Source organism: Rhagoletis zephyria, unplaced genomic scaffold, assembly GCF_001687245.7.
Source record: "Rhagoletis zephyria isolate East Lansing unplaced genomic scaffold, Rhagoletis_zephyria_1.1 Rzeph_scaffold_01461, whole genome shotgun sequence".
NCBI lineage: Eukaryota > Metazoa > Arthropoda > Insecta > Diptera > Tephritidae > Rhagoletis > Rhagoletis zephyria.
This window is the reverse complement of record NW_016158545.1, coordinates 54,693-75,005: the sequence shown is the minus strand read 5'-3', so window position 1 is coordinate 75,005 and position 20,313 is coordinate 54,693. Positions and strand designations below refer to the sequence as shown.

At 36.8% G+C, this 20,313-nt stretch overlaps 2 protein-coding genes across 2 annotated transcripts in view; one reads left to right on the top strand and one right to left on the bottom strand.

The window, feature by feature from the left end:
- The window catches only part of LOC108364104 (alpha-(1,3)-fucosyltransferase C-like), a 49,754-nt gene extending 48,655 nt beyond the window's left edge, over positions 1-1,099 (bottom strand). The window contains exon 1 of the mRNA XM_017617671.1: positions 90-1,099. Coding sequence (XP_017473160.1) covers positions 90-955 — 866 coding nt within the window. The 5' untranslated portion in view covers positions 956-1,099. The remainder of the gene's footprint in view (positions 1-89) is intronic.
- A 12,903-nt stretch (positions 1,100-14,002) lies between these two features.
- LOC108364103 (odorant receptor 74a-like) lies at positions 14,003-16,691 on the top strand. The gene is made up of 4 exons (XM_017617670.1): positions 14,003-14,393; positions 14,474-14,575; positions 16,384-16,566; positions 16,634-16,691. Exons 1-4 carry the CDS (start codon positions 14,136-14,138, stop codon positions 16,682-16,684), a joined length of 594 nt encoding a protein of 197 aa, XP_017473159.1. The 5' UTR covers positions 14,003-14,135; the 3' UTR covers positions 16,685-16,691.
- Positions 16,692-20,313: the final 3,622 nt, after the last annotated feature.

The window sequence follows — 20,313 nt, the reverse complement described above, 5'->3', positions numbered from 1 at the left end:
GACATTTGTACATACTTGTTTAAAATTTTTATTTATTTTAAATTATGACGTTCTTCCAGCAAACGAGCACTATTCGGAATTAAACTTACTTGTATTCTCCACATTCACCATAGGTGTGCACATCCATATTTTCCATGATGCGTCGCACAAATTCCTTGCGCACTACCTGACAAGGCCGATTCAATACAGTTAAAGCTAGCGGTGATGGATTTGTCACATCTCTCAGCAAGGAGCGCATTAAGCCGACATCCTGAAATTTCTCTTCCGGCGCATCCCAGTGCGGTTGCAGAGTGGGGGCGACAATCTTGGAATCATTTAGCCTTACTAACTTATATGGATGCCACACAAAATCTGACTTCAGGGAGTATGAAAATGATTTGTCATACTCTCGAAAAAATGAACGCGCTAACACCGTCAAATTGTGTGTGAATTGCAATGGCTTCTGTGTGGCGAATATTATGAGTTGAGCCTGGCTATACGAGGTCACTAGCTCTGTACCGCTTAGTATATTCTCAGCAGTTGAGTTCATTATAATAGCATCATAACTATTATATTTGCCCAGCGTTATGTAGGGTCTAGTAGTATTCACCGCTTCAACGTTACAACTACCATTCAGCGGCTGGTTCACTTCTCCGCCATGCCAATTTAGAATAAGTATAGATTTTTTTGGACTCATTTTACTCGAGTTCCGATCATTGTCGCTGGCTATACCAAAATCAACGTTGTAGCTTGCTATGAACCAGATAACTACGATTACACTCACTATCACTACAATGCTAAGGCAGATACATTTTCTACGCCTTTGGATGCCTTTAAATTTGCGTTTTTTCCGATGTTTACGCATTGACGCTGCGGGTTTGTTTGGCAATTGAATTTTACCCAAAATGGGCTTTTTGGAATAATCTGAAATTTCCGATTCCGAATCGGCGTCAGACATTGCTAAAATGCTGTACATTCACCGGATTCTACGAGCACAAGCGATCACTACACTTTGACGACTGATTAAGTGTATGAAGGCGTTTCGAATCACCACAAACTGCACTGCATAATCGGAAGTTTTCTTTTGTTATCGTCGTTGAATTAGCCAGAAAATGAGGTGTAACAAACCGAAGAAGGTAGTCAACCACTACGTTTCAGCTGTCAATTTGATAAGATTATAAAGTGAGTAGTACCAGAATTTCGCTGTAGGCATTAAATATTGAATGTAAACAACGCCTGATAGCCGCTTTTGAGGTGAAACGAATTGGCTGAAAACGTGCGATATGCAGTTTTTAGGTATATACAGTGCCGGTCATTGGAGTAGCGCCCACTTTTGATTCTCAGTATTGTTTATTTAATATTCACATTTTTTTTATAAACGTATAGCGTATTATTTTACAAAAACCATGTAAATCCGTTTTTCAAACTTGCTAAAAATTTTATAACTCAAAAATTTTTCTTGAAAATTTCAAACTTCAAATAACATGTAAATCCGTCTTCAAACTTGATACAAAAGTGATACATAATTCAACACATTTTCATTAAAATTAAAAGTTTTTTTTAGTAATTTCTAGAAGCTTTTTTAGTAAAAAAAGTTCAAGGGGCTACCGTTAGTTTTTGAGAATTTTTCCTTCTTGTAAAAATAGATTTTGCTCATTCGTTATATGAAAGAAAATGCGCAACACCCTTGGAAAAAAATTATAAATAAATCAACGGTATTTTTTTTTAAGTTTGCAATTTGAAGAAAATTTTTTATTTACTAAAACCTTCTTTTAGAGTTTGAAAATCGGATTCACATGCTACACATTTGCTATTGAAAAAGTTTAAAATTTTTTATGAAAACTTGCTGAATTATAGAATTGTGAAATTTTGATGAATTATTTAAATTTTGTATTACATTTGAAAATCGGATTCAAATGTTTTTTTTTTTGTTTATTAAAAACTTGCGAATTTTTATGAAAATTTTGCTGAATTATTCAAAATTTTGTGTTAAGTTTGAAACTCGGATTTAAATGATTTTGTTAAAATTTTGATGAAAATGTGCATACAATTTGAGTTTTGTTATAGAATATGATATATGTTTTTTTAAATGTATGAATAATAAACAAAAGGAAAACTGTCAATACCGAGAATCAAAAGAGGGCGCTATTCGAGTGGCTGGCACTGTATATGCATATGTATGTATGTATGTATCTTGCGGATTGCATTACAAATGGAATTTCGAAATGGGTACTTAATCATAGTCGACGGCCGCTGTAGCCAAGTGCTTAGTGGAGCGTCCAACCACTCCATAGGGCCAAGCTTCGATCCCTGGTCCGAGTAACAACTGAAAAAAAAAATAAAGTTTTCTAAAAGCTGGCGCTCCTCAGCAGGCGATGGCAAATTTGCAAATATATTTTCTGCCTGATAAAGTCCATTCGCCGCGTAATAACGTCACGAGGGTAGAAGTTCGGCCAAACAGTTCGCACAAATGTGAGCGTCGAATATTTTTTCCGATTAGTCTGTAAAAAAAAAATGTAAGTGTTGTGAGCGAAAAATAACATGTTGTGACTTGCGTGTAAGCGTATGTAGTATGTATTTACATACTTATGTATGTATATCAAATCAACAATAAAATAATAGGTTCATTCCTTATCTTTTTGGACTAAAATCTGAAAAGTGTCAAAATGCCAGAGCGTAAGCAAAATGCGCTCACTAAAAGAGAGTAACAGGAAAAGTAAAGGAACGCAAAAAACCAAATTTTTAGTCCAAAGAATGGCAACAACAAAACTAACGTCAAATAAGAACAGAAATGTATGTACAAAACACATTCACACAAGCACAAGCACAATAAACACTTGCTATATCAATTATTTTTTGCCTCCTTCCAATTTCAATTCATTTCTTTTACTTTTTAGATTATTCTCACTTTTTGCGTATTCTTTAATTTCCGTTAATTTAAATTCAGTTGAGTTTGACACTTTTCAGGATTTTGCCAGAAAAAATTCTTCTGACTAAATCTGACTACTTCGGACTGATGAGAGTCGCTCTCACTGACTGTTGCTCTCTCATTTTTGCTGTCATTTCCGAGTTAAGGAACGCTTTTTGGACTAAATCTGACTACTTCGGACTTTTTCTGACTATTTCTGGGAGATAAGGAACGCGCATAATGATAACTAAGCATGAAGATTGTAAAAAATGTGTAATTTTTCCAAACTTAGCTACCATTGTGTTAAGGTGGAACAAAGGGTGTTTTTTTAGTGTAGAAATTTTTATTGCATTAAAATATGGTACTACATAATTTCAAACTGAATATGGACCTTATTAAAAAATATTATTTTTTCCGGCCAAATTTCAGCCAGTAGAATTGCACCAACCTGCATACATACGTACATGATATTCAACTGATGATTATATCTTTACCGGACTAGAAGATGAAAAGTTAGATCCATAAAGAGTAAACCAGAAGAATTAAATTAAAAAAAATAAATAAAATACAACCGACTTAAATTCAACTTATTAGGAAAACCAAAACCGGGCGTTGCATGGCCAGTGGCGGCTCTTACTGGACATTGACTAGCTGGCACCCACGCCAGAAGGCTGGGTAATACCCACAGCGCGAAATTCAAAAAGTCGACTTATCAAACTGCCCTCGTAACATGACATGTATTACGATTAAAGTTTTGACCAAAAACTGAAATCTTTAACCCAATGATTGGTTACTTCCTGGACGTAGAGGTTGCTTTTAATACCACGGACCACATGCCCTTGGGTGTCAAGCATCCTTAAATTTAGAAACACAACTTCTACTCTAGGACAGGAAAGGGTCAGCTTCTCTGCAACGAGAGGTTGTTCACAAGTGGAAGTGAACAACAATAATAATTCGGTCTTAGGCTTTTATAATGGAGTAACGTACAGCTTTGCGCCGCCTCTGAATGGCAAATGAGTAGTCTTTCCATGGCAGAAATACACTCAGAGGTTTGTCATTGCCTACCGAGGGGCGACAGCCAATTTACATATGTAGATGTTGCTGGGACCAGGGATCGAACCCAGGTCCTACGGAGTGTTAGTACGCACTTATAAATACTTAGGCACAGCGGTCGCGAGGTGGAAGTGATTCAACCGCTATTGGGGTCCATCCTATTAGACGAACCTCCTCAAACGTCCGCGCACTGAACACAGTTGCCAAATGGTGCAGTCAAAACGTATTGAACGTCAATGCAAAATAGAGTATGTTGTTTTTTCTAGGAAAAGGAGAATGACCCTTTTTCTCAAGGACAAAAGATTGACTTCTCTAAAAAGTCAAATAACTGGGAGTCATCCTTGATGACAAGCTCTCATGGAACCCCCGAAGTGTTAAGTCGATTAACCCCCGAGGCGCCTACAATATCGTAGTCAAGAAAGATTCTCTCTTGTCTAGTGCAATACTTATCTCAGGGAACAATGCTGAGAATAGGGAGTTAGCATACCCATCTACTCTGAGGGTTATAAAAGCGGAAGGGCTTTGTATTAGCTTGGCAGGCCTAAGTATATATGTGTTTAGGCGGTTACTAACACTAGCGCCAAAATACGTAATAGATCTTCAACAAACCTTTATATCATGGCAGCACAGACAAGCGCACAGCGTAGAGAAAATTTTCGTATATGCACTTCTCAAGTGTGACATAGCTGGTTTTATTATATACTACGTTTATACGCACAGAATAATCGACTTAATTGAAAGCGCATTGACACCGTACACATTTCGCTCTAGTGTTTATAATTACGGCTTTATATCGGCATCAAAGTAACCGTCTTCAAAAGCAAACAAAATAAGCTGTTTTCATTTGACATTTTATAAGTAAACATGATGGAAAGTGATAAAAATCCAGTTTTATTCTGTATTATAAAATCGTGGCAAAGAAAAAGAACGATTATTATTAATCAGCATTTAAATACTGATGCGATTATTTGGAATTTGAGCGGAACAGCTGATCTCCAATTCGCTTTGAATGAGAGCGGTGTTTATACACTCTTTCTAACTGTCTGGAGAAATAAACTACCGATTTGAAATGGAGTGTGAGCCAAAACACTTCGTTCTTTCAAAGCGAATTGAAATTCAGTTTATACATATGTTTTGAATCGCGGCGAAATGAATTAAAGCGACTTATGCATGCGTATAAACGTAGTAATAGACGTCAGTTGATAGCACAGCAGTGCAGGCAGCACTCCTTGCCTTGAACGCACGCATGGTAAGCTTAAAGCTGTTTTTTTCAGCTCTTAAAACTGAACGCATGCATTCATTTTTTTTTCACATTAAAATTTTAGTATTTATGTAGCTCTAGTCACTAACCGCAGCTAAGCCATATTTTTTACTCATAAATTTTAGGCAATGAAAGGGTTAAGACTCTTGAGAACTTTTTGCGGCATTTATAAGTCTTCTAGGCTTAACAAATACTTAATGTGCCTGCACTTCAGTAGTATACTGAAAAACTTAGGGCCGGCTGTTCAATGTCTGATTAGCACTAATCATAGGTAGAAGCTCCGGTTAAATACAACGACTGCTTTATCGAGCACATGTTATATGCATGATGACGAAAACGTCGATAATGATGTTTAACCTGCAAGTAGTGATAACCAGACATTGAACAACCGGCCCTTAATAATTATTTCGTGTGCATATTTATGTTGAAATGTGCATACATGTGTACATATATGCATTTGGATACTAGACAATGCCAGCTTACAGGCTAAAAAAAAAAATCGAGGTACACTTTCGAATTTAAATTATTTTTGCAAGGGAAGTTCGAATATATTTTTTATATGGAAAAAGTATAGATCGCGATTTTAAATTTTTCGTCATATCACCGGCATTTACTCGGATCTTATCGATGACTTTTTTCCCAAAGGACTTCGACCCCAAAGTATCCTTTTATAGCTTTAATTAACTGGAATTAGGGTTTATTAGAGCTGGGATCTAATAATTACTCGAACGGGTTACTTGATGTCAATGAATTTTGAAAACAAAAAAAGTATCATCGAGATGAAGACATCTATATATATATGTATGTATATATACATACCATATATTAAGATCCAACTGTATATGCCGTAGTATGGTGAAACATTTTAAAAGGCGTAGGGGTCGCCGACGGTGTACGGCGAATTATTTTTTTTGCTACGGTCTAATATATGTACATTAGGGTCGTCCAATTTTATATGGCGAATACAATTGCATCCTAGAAAACTGGGCACCCCCTTAGTTTTTTACCTTTTAATATTCGTATTATATATACCAATTTTCAATTTTCTACTGTAACCAATACAGGGTGCTCAAAGACAACTGAAGATTTTGATATTATTTTAGATAATTTAAATTTGGAATGGTTTTAAGTTGCTTAACCAATTGTTCGATCCATATATGAACACAATACTTCTAGAGCAAAATATGAGCATCATGAGCATCCTCTAAATTTATACTTACAAACGTAAAGTTTGGTACCAGCACTTCTTTCGGCAAGAGAAACAATTTTGGATGTTGCCCCAAACCCTATCTCGGATGTTTTTTATCGGACCACTCTAATGTACATACCTACATATATACCTATGTATATACTTGAATGAACTCATATCTTCTTTTACATATTAAGTACATGAATAGATATACATACATACCTGCACTTTCTGGCAGCAACTTTTTCACCCGTCAACGGTAATACGAAACGTTTCCGTAGCTGGTTTTGCTTACCCGAATTTCAGTGTCCAGATGGTATGTGTGGCATGTGCCAGTCAGCAAATTCGAAGTATAAACACAAATGCTGCACAAAACTTGTAAATATGTATGTACATATGTATACATGTACATACATACATACTTATGCACAAAGTGCTGTGCATTTAATTTTGAAAATATAATTTTTTGGCGCATTTCCATATCGATTTACTTTCAAAATCTTAACCCCGAAGAGGCCTTTGTCACAAGCGAACACCTTGAGCTGCTACACCACCACCACCACCATTACCACTACTACCGCCACGCTAACAAGCAGATGCAGATGGCCACTTGAGTGCACCGGGTGTTAGAGGTCATGTTCCTTTGCATGTCCGGGGCTATGTTATCCTTTTGGCACACTTGAGGCCATTTTACATACGCTCATACATACATACATACATACATGGGAATGTTCATATGTCAAAGGACGTGTTCACACTTTGCACTAATTAAATTTGGAACAACAGCACAAAAGAAAGTATTCACCCATTGCATATTCATTTGTATGTGGTTATTTTTTTTTTTTATTTGAGCATTTGTACCTATTATATCGTTTTACTTTTCATTACAAAGTAATTTGATCGCATTGCATAATGAAAAGTGATGGTCACTTTTACTGCTTAAGGCATTGGCTTACAAACTTAGGTTAAGGTAAGCAGACGCATCGTCAGCTGCCCCTTGCAAAAGTATTGGTGAATGAAGAAGATTTGGCGTCTGCTTCTTCTTCTTCTTGTTTGGCCCTTAAAGCCGCCTAAGCGTAATTGGCCGAGTTCAACAAAGTACGGCAGTCGTATCTCTTCTGCGACAATTGATGCCAATTGGAAAGCTCGTACATCGTTCCATCGTCTGCGGTATTCGTCGTCGCCTACTCGTAAAGGCCCGTAAATCTCCCGCAAAATCTTTCTCTTTCGAAAACTCCAAGAACCGCCTCAGCAGATGTTGTAATAGGCCATGTCACTGCGCCAAACGCCAGCGGAGGCACGATGAATACGGTGACCATTCGTACCGATTTTGGCGCGACAGTACCGATTTCGAGGAAATTGTCCCGGTGAAATTTTTTAGAAGGCGGAACGTATAGTCCCGATATTTTATAGTTGTTTAATAATTTAATAAAAACAAAAACAACTTTTCGTACAAGCGTGGCAGCACTTTCGCTATAACAAAGCCGCATGCTTATTTTCTATGATCTTTGGTTATGTTTTATTCAGTCAAAGTCGTACCATCGCTATATTACAGTGTATCATTATTGCCTCATTTTTTAAGGTTTTCATAATTTTTTTATAATATTTTATTAAGTTTTTTTAATGAAACGATTCAAACTTGAGTTCAGTGTAATTATAAAAAATAATACTAATTCCGTCGAAAAATTCATGGCTATGAAAAATATAAGCTGAAGATACAGTGTTTAAAAATATAAATAGGGAAGATACATTTTACCATTCCTTGGTTATTATTTAATGTTTACAATTTCTTATGAAAGCATAGCCCGTTATCTAACAAAGACCATGTAAGACAAAATTTCAAACCGTGTACAAAAATTAGCAAAATTCGTAAAAATTTTTAGCTTTTTAATTAGGATTCTTAGAAACATTGCGAGTGTGCATTTTGTAGCCAACTCAACTCAAATTGCAAATTTTAAGTAGCTAACCGTTGCTTAGATGGCTGATCTCGCGGTAGATGGCGCGAATGGCGGTACCGCCTTTCTGTTAGATTGGGCAGAGCACACTTAAACTCTAATCATGATTCAATAATACAAGGTTCGATAAACTGACAGTTGTCTCTCTCGCACCGCTCCCTTAGCAGTGGCACCGTGTTGCTTCTTTGCAAATTTACTTGGAAACAGTGTAGCTTTGGTGTGAAAAAAAGTATAAGCTTTTGTGCAATATGTTTATTTGTTGATGCGTATGAAGCATATTTNCTAATCATCAGCCACACTTTCAGCCGTTATCTTCTGCTTACGAGTTTATGCGTGCATTAAATAGCTCAGCTGGCAGGCTGTCGGCTCCAGGAGCTTTTTGTATTTCAGTCACGAAATTACTTTTCGTACCCGGTCATAGTCAGTTGGTGGAATATGGACTCTATCATCATCGGCTCGGGCGGAAAAGTGTTCCCTTAAATTTAAGTAAGTTTTGGACATCGGTCACTGGTCTTGCAGCCTTCAGTTAGTCACCGACTCTCTGGCAAAATTTTCGGGCGTTTTTCTTGTCGACGTATTTCGGTCTGATCCTTTTTAGCTCCCTAGATCGATCCCACACAGTTCGCGTTGTGCCCAATCGCAGCGTAGTCTTGTAGGCGGTATCTTTTTTCTCTGTAGCTTCTTGACACTTCTCATCGTGCCCGTTATTCTTTCGAGCTCATTGAAATCCGACTACTTCTTCGGCGGCGGTACTTAATCAATAGGAAATGTGGTTCCACTGCTCGCACATGGCGGTTTATTGAAGAGTGTTCTCTGAGAGCCGGTGTGAGATGCGAGTGGCGAACGAATTGGCCATCTGCTGTGCTTCCAGCTTTTCGACGTTGAGCTTTTCTTGCAATGCTGGACGCCAGTTTTTTATGTTGGCTGCAACAAGATCGTGGTCCGAGTCGATATTTGGCCCTCGGAGTGTACGTACCTACGCCTAAAACACTGGAAGCGTGTATTCCATGCATCACAAAATGACTCATGCGGTTTATAGCTTTCCGATCGGGAGTTAGCCAAGTAGCTTGATTGATCTCTTTTTGCTGGATCCTCATACTGCATACCACCTTGTTTCGGGCGCCGACGAAGTCGATTACCCTTAGTTCGTTGTGGGACGTTTCGCCATGGAGGCCTAATTTTTCGACGGTGGGGCCAAATAGACCTGCCTTGCCCACCCTGCCATGAAAACCGCCAAGCGCGACTTTGATATCGTCCTTCTTTTAAGTCTGTCCTTGCTACGGGATGCAACGAATAGGTCTGTTTGCATTCTTTATACCATTTTTGGATGCGCAAATATTTACCGATTTGTTTAAAACCTTCATTAATAACAGCTTAATATTCAGTAATTTTGAAAATGAAAATATGTACATACATATGTATGTTGGCACAATAATTCCGTATGCGATTTTCCCAGAAGTATAATCAGTGTTCTACATACGTATGTACATATACACATATGTAGAACAATATTTAGGTATGTACTTAAATATTTCTTCGATAATTTTAAACGACCCAAAGGTTTTCAACTAATTTCTGTTTAAGTATTATTCTCTTTGATTTGCATAAACAACAAATTAAGGGCGAATAATTTGCAAGCTAAAACTGCCGATTGCAATACATATGTACATACATATGTACATATGTGCCTAACCAAGTATATTTTATCAATGAAATTGTTCAAGCCTATTTCCACCAAGGGCTTAACTGCTGGTAAGAGCTCAGATAAGTGCCAAGAATTTTAACATGCGGTGATTGGCATGGTTTATTTCTTAATTTTTGCTACTTTCCTTTCTTTTGCCCCTACTCAATAAGTGAAATTACCACCTTCCAGTTGTAATATCTTTTTTCCAATAGGCATAAACTGCAGTTAAGGCTTGGTGGGTATCAACTACTAAATAACGTCGTAAGAAACGCAGATTAAAATGTTCTCGGATGTTTTTCGTTTCATTTATTCTTCCATGATCGTATTTTCAAGTGCCAACAATATTATCTTATTGCCACCGACGAAATGGGTTTCAAAAGGTTGCCAACTGTTTGAGAATTTTAATTAAAACTCTTCAATAATTTCAATAAATTATTACAATATGGGTATCAATCGAAATGGAATTGAAAGGGTTTCATTTCTAAACTACATGTTAGGGGATTCTCACCTATTTTAAACCCTGAAATTGTATTCAGGGTATAAGTTAATTGAAAAAGTATCACAAGAGACAGATTTAACTTTTAAATATTTTGAAGATGGTCAAATCTCCTGTTTTTGCCATATTTTAAGTATGTTGAGTTTTATTGAAATAAACTACACGCAGAAATTTCATACACTCAACGAAATAAAACGAAAACTATTTAGTTCAATAAAAGCATGGCATTAAAAAACTTTCTGAAGAAATGATTTGGGAACAAAATTAAAATTGGATCACGCCATCAACTCCAGCTGGTCAACTCTGAAGTTTAACGCAAGTACATAAGTCCGGCAAGACGAAGAAAGAAGTGCCTGTTCGGAACTAGCATAATGCTGTGCTCCCCTACTGGGAGCATTTGGGCCTTGCTATGAAGGGGATGCTCCGGCGTCATCAAAATGCATCGCGTATGGTTTCCCCATGCCTATCCCTAGATGACTTTAAACCATTCTGATTCTCTCGCGAATCCTAGTGGACCCTCCTATATAGCTTTCCCTAAGCTATCTAGGCCGCCCAGAAATTTGAGGCATTTTCTCCGGAGTGCAGGGAACTCAAAGGACCCCTCAGAGATAATTCCTAAGAAAAAACGCCAGATCCTGTACCTCCGTCCATTTCAGAGCCTGCCATGAAAATGCACTAGGTAGGTAAAGCCATGATATTCTTCCATGTGTTTACTTACCAACCATGTATTGCCTATTGAGAAACTTATAAAGATCGGTGTTCCAAAAGGTTTATCTCCCATACATCTGATTATTTATGTAGATATGAGATTTTGGGATATAACTCCACTATTAAGGAGCTTAGCTACAAAAATTTTGTACCTACATATTTGCTTATCAGGTTGCAAGTTGGCAGACAGACCACTATAATTACCATTGATATTGCCACGTCCTTTACTTCAGTTCTGCATCAGATATGCAAGCTTCTAAAAACAAATTTTTAAAATTAATCCTTGGTAAACCTAACAAATGATTCGTTAGCTTATTAACGAGAAATTTTCCCACAAAGGTAAAGAGAATTTTGGATGAAACAAATTGCGCCGCGCATGTATGTAAATACGCAAATATTTATCCTACTTATGTTCTTATGTACAAAAAAAAAAGAAATACATATCGTCGTTTAAAGTAAAAAACCGCGTATCATGGTTCTGCAAAACCTCGTAACTGACATTTGTGCCAAAAAAGATATTTTCTCTCCGGAAGCTCCTGCCATAAGCCCTTACCCATTCATACTAAAGTATCGATACTTAGACATAAGAAGAAGCGGCAATTAGGGATAAAAGAGAGAACCGTTTTGAAAAAGGCAAATTTAGCTTGCTCCTATAAAATTTGGCCAACCTCACATACGAGTTTTTGTACTTTAAACGACATGTATACATGCACTTACTTTCCGCCACAATTGCTTAAGCCTATGTATACCATTTTAAGGCTTAGGTCATATCTGTTATAAAAAGGCTAGCTTCACACGATTCACCACAGTTTTCTCCCTACAATTGCGCAGTGAAGTAGTCGTGACCTAATTACGATCTGAAAAAATGCATCATCGTGCGCTCTTACCAAATGGGCAGCAAGCGCCACTTACTTGGCATCTGAAGTGTTGCTTTGTTAACGGTTCTTGGCCCACAAGTGACGACGCAACACCCTTGCAACGAAAATTCAATCGTCTCAAATTTCTTTGGTGTACCCTGCTCTTTACGTTAGCTTATGCTGGCCAAATACCTGAACTCATAATGCGAAAAGATGACATACACATGATGGTGCAACTTATACTCAACTTTACGATTGCTTTGGAGTGTATGATTCGCATTGGTTATAAGGCATTCATACAGGACAAGTTTAAGGATTTTATCAATGAATTCTATTCGAAAATTTATTTTGACGAGTGAGTTGCCTACGTTAATTTTTATTTATATGCATTTGAAGGATTTTATAAGGAGTGTGGAAGAACTAAATAGTTAAAATTAATTCCGAACATCATAACCGATCGTTTACAGAGTACGAGTTCTTTACTAAATAGTCGTTTGGGGAAAGCATGTGTCACTATTAACTAACTTAAAGCTCAGTTAAACCGTCACACTGTTTTAGATTCTTGAAAATAGCATGGAGGCCTACCTACAGCGTTGATATGACCCATCTTCTTCTATGGGTTCACCGTATGCTTGAACGGCTTCCGAACCCCTTTTCGCACCTACCAAATCTCTCGAAATAATATTAAATCTTCCACCGGTGTATATCTATGGCGAATTTATGGTCGGCTGTATTGCGGCCAAATTAAATACGGTACAGCCGCGTAGAGGCAGGAAAATCGTACAAGCAACGATCCTTCAAACTCTACAGGTTAATCTACGACAACTTGATTATACCACTAGATAACAGATTATCCATATGAATCCCAGAAAGGAACAAATGGGAAAGCGCCACAGACCCAAACCCAGGGTCGATGGCTATATCTGTGGTCACTATGCATGACAGCTTAAGTCGGGAGGTTGGCTTTAGTTGAATGAAAGCTGTGTTGCCTTGTGATGACAAATATATACAGATGGTTCCAAGCTTAAAGGAAAAGTGGATAGCGGGAAATAGTCTGGTGAAGTCGCACTAAACTTCAGTTTCTGCTTACCAGACCACTGTAGCGTTTTTCAAGCAGAGCTAAACGCAATTATGGAGGCCGCATAGTGGTTCATAACATCCACCCGTCCAGGACGCCCTCTCACTATTTATTCTCACAACCGAGCTGCTGTTAAATCTCTAAAATCTTACGAAACGATGTTCCAAGTAGCCGTAGAAAGCAGAAGGATTCTCAAGAATCTGGCATCAAACTACTTCTTAACTGCTGTATTGGTCCCTGGACGCAGGGATGTTTCTGGTAACTGCATAGAGCCGAAGGCCACTATCCCGCACAAGCCACTTCTTTAACAAGTACGTTTCAGATTGCTTGGCCGAACTGAACTCAGCGAACATTCTTAGGAATAAAATGATACCATGGAAGTATCGATACCTGTACTTTTAAGTAGCATGGAAGGAAAGTATCGATACCTAGTAAGTACCGGGCTAAAAGTGTCTATACCTACTTATATCGATATTTGTACCTATATAAGAATTGTTTGTGCTGGCTATCAGCGAAATAAGGCAACACAAAGCAGTCCGAGTAGCTCCACTGAAAATAAAAAAAATAAAGGGGTTTCGCATAATTTTCGTGCGCAAAATAAAAATTATACTTGTATTTATGCAGATCTATTCGTACCTCTTAACTTATGGTCTTTTATATATTAATATAATTTGCTTTTATTTACCGTTATTAATTTGATAGAAACACCCACAAGGAGATGTATCTTCAAATTCAAAACCATTCTAAGCCAGCGAATATATACTCATTATCATACATGATAACAATGCTCTCATTTTACGTGCTGCCCTTGCAAGGCATTTTCGTTGGCGAGCGTTATCTACCCTACGTACTAACAATTCCATTCGACTATCGACCATGGCCCATTTTCACAACCATAATCTTATTGTGTTTCTACATTGGAGTTTTAGTAGCGACTGTTATCATTTCGGAATCGTATATACTCGCTATGTCAATATTAAATTTGAATGGCAGATTTGCGTTGTTGGAAGAAGAGATTCTAAATTTAGGCGATGAGGTATTGAAGTTGGAAAATCCGGAAACTATAGCTGATCAATTCAACGAACGTCTAATCGTGTTGGTCAAACGAAATGTGAATTTAATTAAATTTGCTGAGAAGCTGGAGTCACAGTTTACATTTCCACTCTTCGTGATGATGGCCGACAGTGCGTTTGTGCTCTGCTTGTTGGCGTTTAATGTACATGAGGTAAATATATGTTAGTTTCTTCGACCTTGTGTCAAATGAGGTGATAGTTATTGTACTTAATTTTTTTTTTTTTTTTTTAGATTGGCTTTGCCACGGATAGCATTAAATATGTCATTTGGTTACTGGCCAAGGTTTTAGAGCTGGTTGTACTCGGCTACTTGGGATCCGTCACATCTACAAGAGTAAGTATGGATAAATGTGGTGGTGGTGGTACGCGTTTGAACTAAACCTGCATTTAGTTGAATATCGTCTAAATATATACACCCAACCAACACCGCATCAGTTTTTGTCAGCAGAAAGCTCTGGCTTTGGCGTCGATGGTGCGAGTTTACGTGTTTAACATACGCCTTGTGACGCTTTGGATTATCGTAATGAATCCATTTTTCTTGGCCAGTGACAGTGCAATGCAAAAACGACTTCGCTTTGTACCGTTGAACTAGCCTCACGGAAGCAGTGACCTGATTAGATATATCTCGGTTTGAGTTTGTGAGGCACCTAGTTTTCGATGATATATCGACGGTCGAGTGGAAGATCGAGCTATATCGGCAGCCGTTTCCAGAATGGTCTATCTCACAAAATTTCTCAAGAACGCCTTATTTTAGAATTCGGCTGAACAACGTCCTACCTCAGACTTCAGCTTCCGATATATTGCATTTACAATTAAGATTTCGAACGGGACGGCGGCAGCTGATCAGGCATCCATCATTTTGGTTGCGGCCCAACTCGTAGTTTCGCGCTGGGCACAATTTGAATCAGGCAACACCTCTTTGCGAGCGCACCGTATATTTAAACATCAATTTTTTTTTTTTTTTTAAGTGGCAGGCAATGCACTCCACTTGTAGCACCCCAAAACTGTGAAGGAGCGGCGCACTGTGTTCTGAAATCATAAAGTAGGGTCCAAAATAGTGCAGAGCTTCTAATTCTTAAACGATTTTTTTCTTTCTTGTTTTAATGAAAGCTCATGGGTTTCAAAAGAGAACTCAATCCGATCTTATTCCTTATTTTTTTATGAAATTTTTATTTGTTTATATTTAATTTTTTTTAGTGAAAATGAATTATTAATGAATAGTTAAAAGCAATTATATGGCTCCTCCAAAACGAAAAAAGTTGCAAATAAGGATTTGAAATGTTACAAAAAAATGTTCACCAGAATTAAAATTTTCTTTTATTAAAAAAAAAAAATTATAGGTATACAGTTTTATAGCCCATTAAAGTTGTCCAAGTCCAAGTTTCGAGCGCTTAAGAACGCGGGTAGATTTTTGAATTTTTTTTTGCTGAAGATGCAAGGCATTTCCTACCACAAAAGTACGTAAAGTGTTCTCGAAATGTCTGCCCTAAACACAAGGTTCTGTCCCTTTCGTCTTTTGTGAAGTTTTACTCTTCTAGCTCTGCGGTTTTGACCCACCCTATTGTTGGTATAACATACATATTTGCATATTCATCTTTTATCATAGTTAATGGCGTTTAGTCCTTTCCGTTGTGTTTGTCCGAATATAAATTTCGTTCGTTTTAATTAGTCTGTATATTAGGGTGAGTCTTAAAATATCAATATATAAATTTTGCATACACGAAAATTTCAAAATAAAAATAAAAATTTGCGGTCTCTTGGGTCAAGTAAAAGTTTTGTCGAATTTTTGCGATTTTAAAAAATTAAGATATTTACAAACCCGGTAGCGACCACTAAATTTTTTTTTTAATTTTGCGTGGATATCTTAACATTTTTAATATTTTAAGGAACACCTTACTGTACATTGTCTGGTTTTTTAGGGACTTCGAAAGCAAGAACATAATCCTCCCGTGTAAAAATGTATCGCATCCAAACGTTATTTACTTACTTTAAATGCGATCTCTTAAGTTATGAATAATTTTCAAAGCTTTATTTTAAATATATGTATCTTGACGCAACGGCGCTTGTCGGAATAGTTTTAAAAGTAGTCTTGTATTAACTAAACACACTTCGACGTCCCTTCTCCGTTCACGATTATTACAGGTTGATGGACTTGGCACTACTTACTATTCCTCGGGCTGGGAAAAAGTCATCTACAAGTCAAACAATTCTAAAGCTAATGTACGAACTATGAAACTTATTACACGCGTAATATCTTTCAACCAGAAGCCATTTATGCTGACTGGCTTGGGATTTTTCAATGTGTCCTTGGAAACTACGCTTACAGTAACGAATTTGGTTTTTATGTTTGTGAGTGCACATGAATATTAATATATTTTCTCTACACTTTCAGGTCATACGAGTAGCTGGTTCCTATTTTACATTTATCTGCTCAATTCGTTGAAAGTTAAGGATCTACAAAAATGTCTGATTGAAATTAATCAGTTATCGAATATATATATACATATGTACAGCGTAACATATGTACATACATACAAAAGTAAATAAATATGTAGTTAAAAAGCAGAAAATTTTAATAAGCTTTTCTTCGTTCGGGAATTTGGGTCCTTTGTGCAGGAATTGCCCTACATTGGGCTACATTACTCAATGTTTATTTTTTTAGCAATAACATACTTCTTTGTTATTATTAGATATGTTGGCGCTACATTATGGTATGGGGTGCAGAAAGTTACGAACGATAAACTATGCGCTAGGACCCGACACGTAAAAAACTGACCAACGAAAGGTATAAAAAAGCTTCGAATAAGACTCGACTCGCTAGCCCTCAGGAAAAATGACCGAAAATTTGATCAAAAAGGTAGGTGACTTATAGAAGAGTTCAAGACCAGGGCGAACACCTGCAAAAACAACAACGCCGACCGTCAACGAACTGATTGGGCCTTATCAGTGTGGCTCAAAGCTCCGTCAGAATTGGGAACAGTGTTGCCAGAATCTTTGTATAGCACATCCCCATATCGAGCCGCAGTTATCCCCAAAAAATCCCCATTTTTCTTCTAAATTCCCATTTAAATCCCCTTAAGTAAGAAATAAAAAAATATATATTCTCATTTCTGTTAGTTCATTTTAATTACAGTTTTGAATACTTTTATATTAAAAATTTTCACAGATGTATATGTGTACATATATGTATATGAGATCATTTGGTTATTTACGTATAGCGGTTTCTTATTTTTTATGGTTTTTGGAGACTATTTAACAACATACCTTCGGCCCAAGGTTCCTATTCCCATTGCTGTCTGTAAGTTCGTCAATTTTTTTTGTGCGCTTACCACTTTGTAAAATTCTATTTACACTAAGCAAATCAGAAATATATGCAGTCCATTCGGTAAATGCCAATCACAGCGATCCTTTTACAATTTGGTGTAATGAAGTGAGAGAAAATTGTGTGTTCAGCGAAAGCCATTAAAACAGGCATTTTCCACGAATAATGCTTTGACAAAGAAAATCTTTGTTTGAGAAATTTTAAAGGGCAGGCAGTAAAATATATGTATTTTAATTTCAATATGAATATTTTAAACCAAACAAAAATCCCCATCAAATCCCCACATCCCCAAACGAAAAAATCTATCACCAAATGGTTTCAGAAATCCCCAAAATGGAGCGAAATCCCCACATCTGGCAACTCTGATTGGGAATGACCTCTCCGAACCTCTTACTACATAGCTGATCCAGCAAGTAAACAGTCATCGCCTCGGCACTTATTGGTGAATGGAGCAGAACATCCGATGAGGCAACATCTTGTCGTACCTTTGAGCGTGAGTCATAATAGCATATTCAAGCCGTTGGATAGTATTAAGGATGACTTATCTACGATAAAAAATGCCAAGTGAAAAACCTATTGTGACTGAACTTTCATCCTTTAGAAGTCTAAGCAAAGCTCAGGGTATTTAATTCTTCAAATGGAACAAATCTACCACTCAGTAGGCCCTGGATTCGATTTCCGGGCTCAACAGCAACGAAGTTATTGGTAGTAGCGGTCACACCTCGACAAGCAATTGCCTGTATATTTGCCATTGCAAAGCTTTTCATAAAAGCCATCTGCTGTTCAGAGACGACGTAAAATTGTAGGTCTCTCCATTTATGAGACAACATCAAGATGCAACCACAAATGGGAGGAGAAGTTTGGCGAAATACATAGAAAAATGCATAAGCGCCAAATATCTATTAAATTTTAGTGTGGCTTTAATATTTGTATTTAAATGCTTTAGCATTCCACTTACCATCATCCTGCTATTTACACCCGATTTTTTTCCTGTGGAGTTTTTCTTCGAATTTATAAAAATCCATAACCTCCTAGCAAGCAGAGAATCGCTTCGGATTTATGTATCGTGCCGAACACTACTTACACCGACATTCGATTTGAATTGTGTCTCCAAAATCTTAGTTCTTAATTGAAAATTACTAAACTTTGTTGATGTTGTAAAATTTGCTTTGCTCAACTAAAATATTTTACTTCCGAATTTTATTTCTATGCAAATTTAAGCAAGCTTTCGCACCAGTTAATTAAAAAATAACACTCCATTTTTCGGGTCAATTACGTGGGTACGCATTAAATTGAATTATGTAACTGCAGCCGCGACATTAAAACAAAGATGCTAAAATATTTTCACAGCGTAAATTAACAATAACAAAAACTAATATTGTGGAAACAGCAAAAGTGCAACGAAGAGCAAAAATTAGGTACCGAAGGAAAACAACAGCATCTTGCAGCAAGCGACTCTGTAGTAAAGTCAAAAATAGCAAAATATACATAAGTACACTCGTACATACAAATGTGTATACAATCAGTTGCGGATACAGACGGGGGCGTTGTGGGCGAACTTTGAGAGCCGACTCCTCGCTGAAAGGTGTTAGATGTCTTGTTAATTTACCCTTATTTGACAAGTTGACCCCAATTGCCCCTCAGCAATCAAAATTCTGTATCCGCCACTGTAAACAATATACATATGTATATATGAAGATTCTGTCAAAATATAACCGAAACGGTGTCCATAAAAACAACAAAAATTAATTAAAAAATATCCTTTTTCCTAGTTATGGTTGATGCAACATTATACAACTCCTTGAAGAACGATCTATCAATTTTTTAAAGCATAGCCTAAAACATACCAGTTTTGATAAAGTTTTTGCAGTTTGGTACACCGATACATAAGTCTCAGATTTGGAAGTTATTTGAAGTGTTGTAAAATGAGATGGTTTGGTTTCAGGCCAAAAAAAAAAAAATAAATAAATTTAAAACCTTCTATATTTGAAGGTCAAGGAAATTCCTCTATGCAACAATACTATTTTTCATGAATTATCTATCTCAAAAATTTTTAAGTACATATATTTCGATATCTCTTCTCGTTATCGATATCCATATATATAATACGCGAAGGGATTTTTTGTTTAGGACAAAAGATCTCTACCGTTCGCCCGATTTTCGAAAATGAGATCTCAAATTAAAGCGCTTGGTCTGCGTAGATGTGCAAGCTGGTTTTAGTTTTTCGAAAAGCGTTACCACCTGTTGAAGAATTAAATTCAAATTATTTAATGATCAATGCCGTCAAATCCGCACCGTTCCTTAAATTTTCCAAAATGAGGCGCCAAACTAAGACAGTTGTTGAAAAGAGTTGCCACCTTTTAAAAAATTATATTCAAATTATTTCAAAAATAAATGAGTTACTGGAACTGGGTATCATTATTGGAATGGTTTGAAAAGCTTTGTTTCTTAGCTGAACTATAGGGGGTTACCACCTGTTTAAAAAATCATATTAGGGAAGAACCATATGGGTGCCAAAAGAAAGAAGTCTCAGAAAGAAGTAGTCTGAAAATATTTTGAAGAGGGTTGCCACCTGCTTGAAATGTCGAATTTAGTTTACTTTTACACAAATTATACGAAATATCAAAATATGGATGTCAAACGAAGGAGTGTTAAAAATCTTTAGTTTGAACGTTAAGGATATGTTTGAGGTGTTGGACGCGTGTTGCCACCTGTTTAAAAATTAAATTAAAAATATTTTGTAAGTTAAA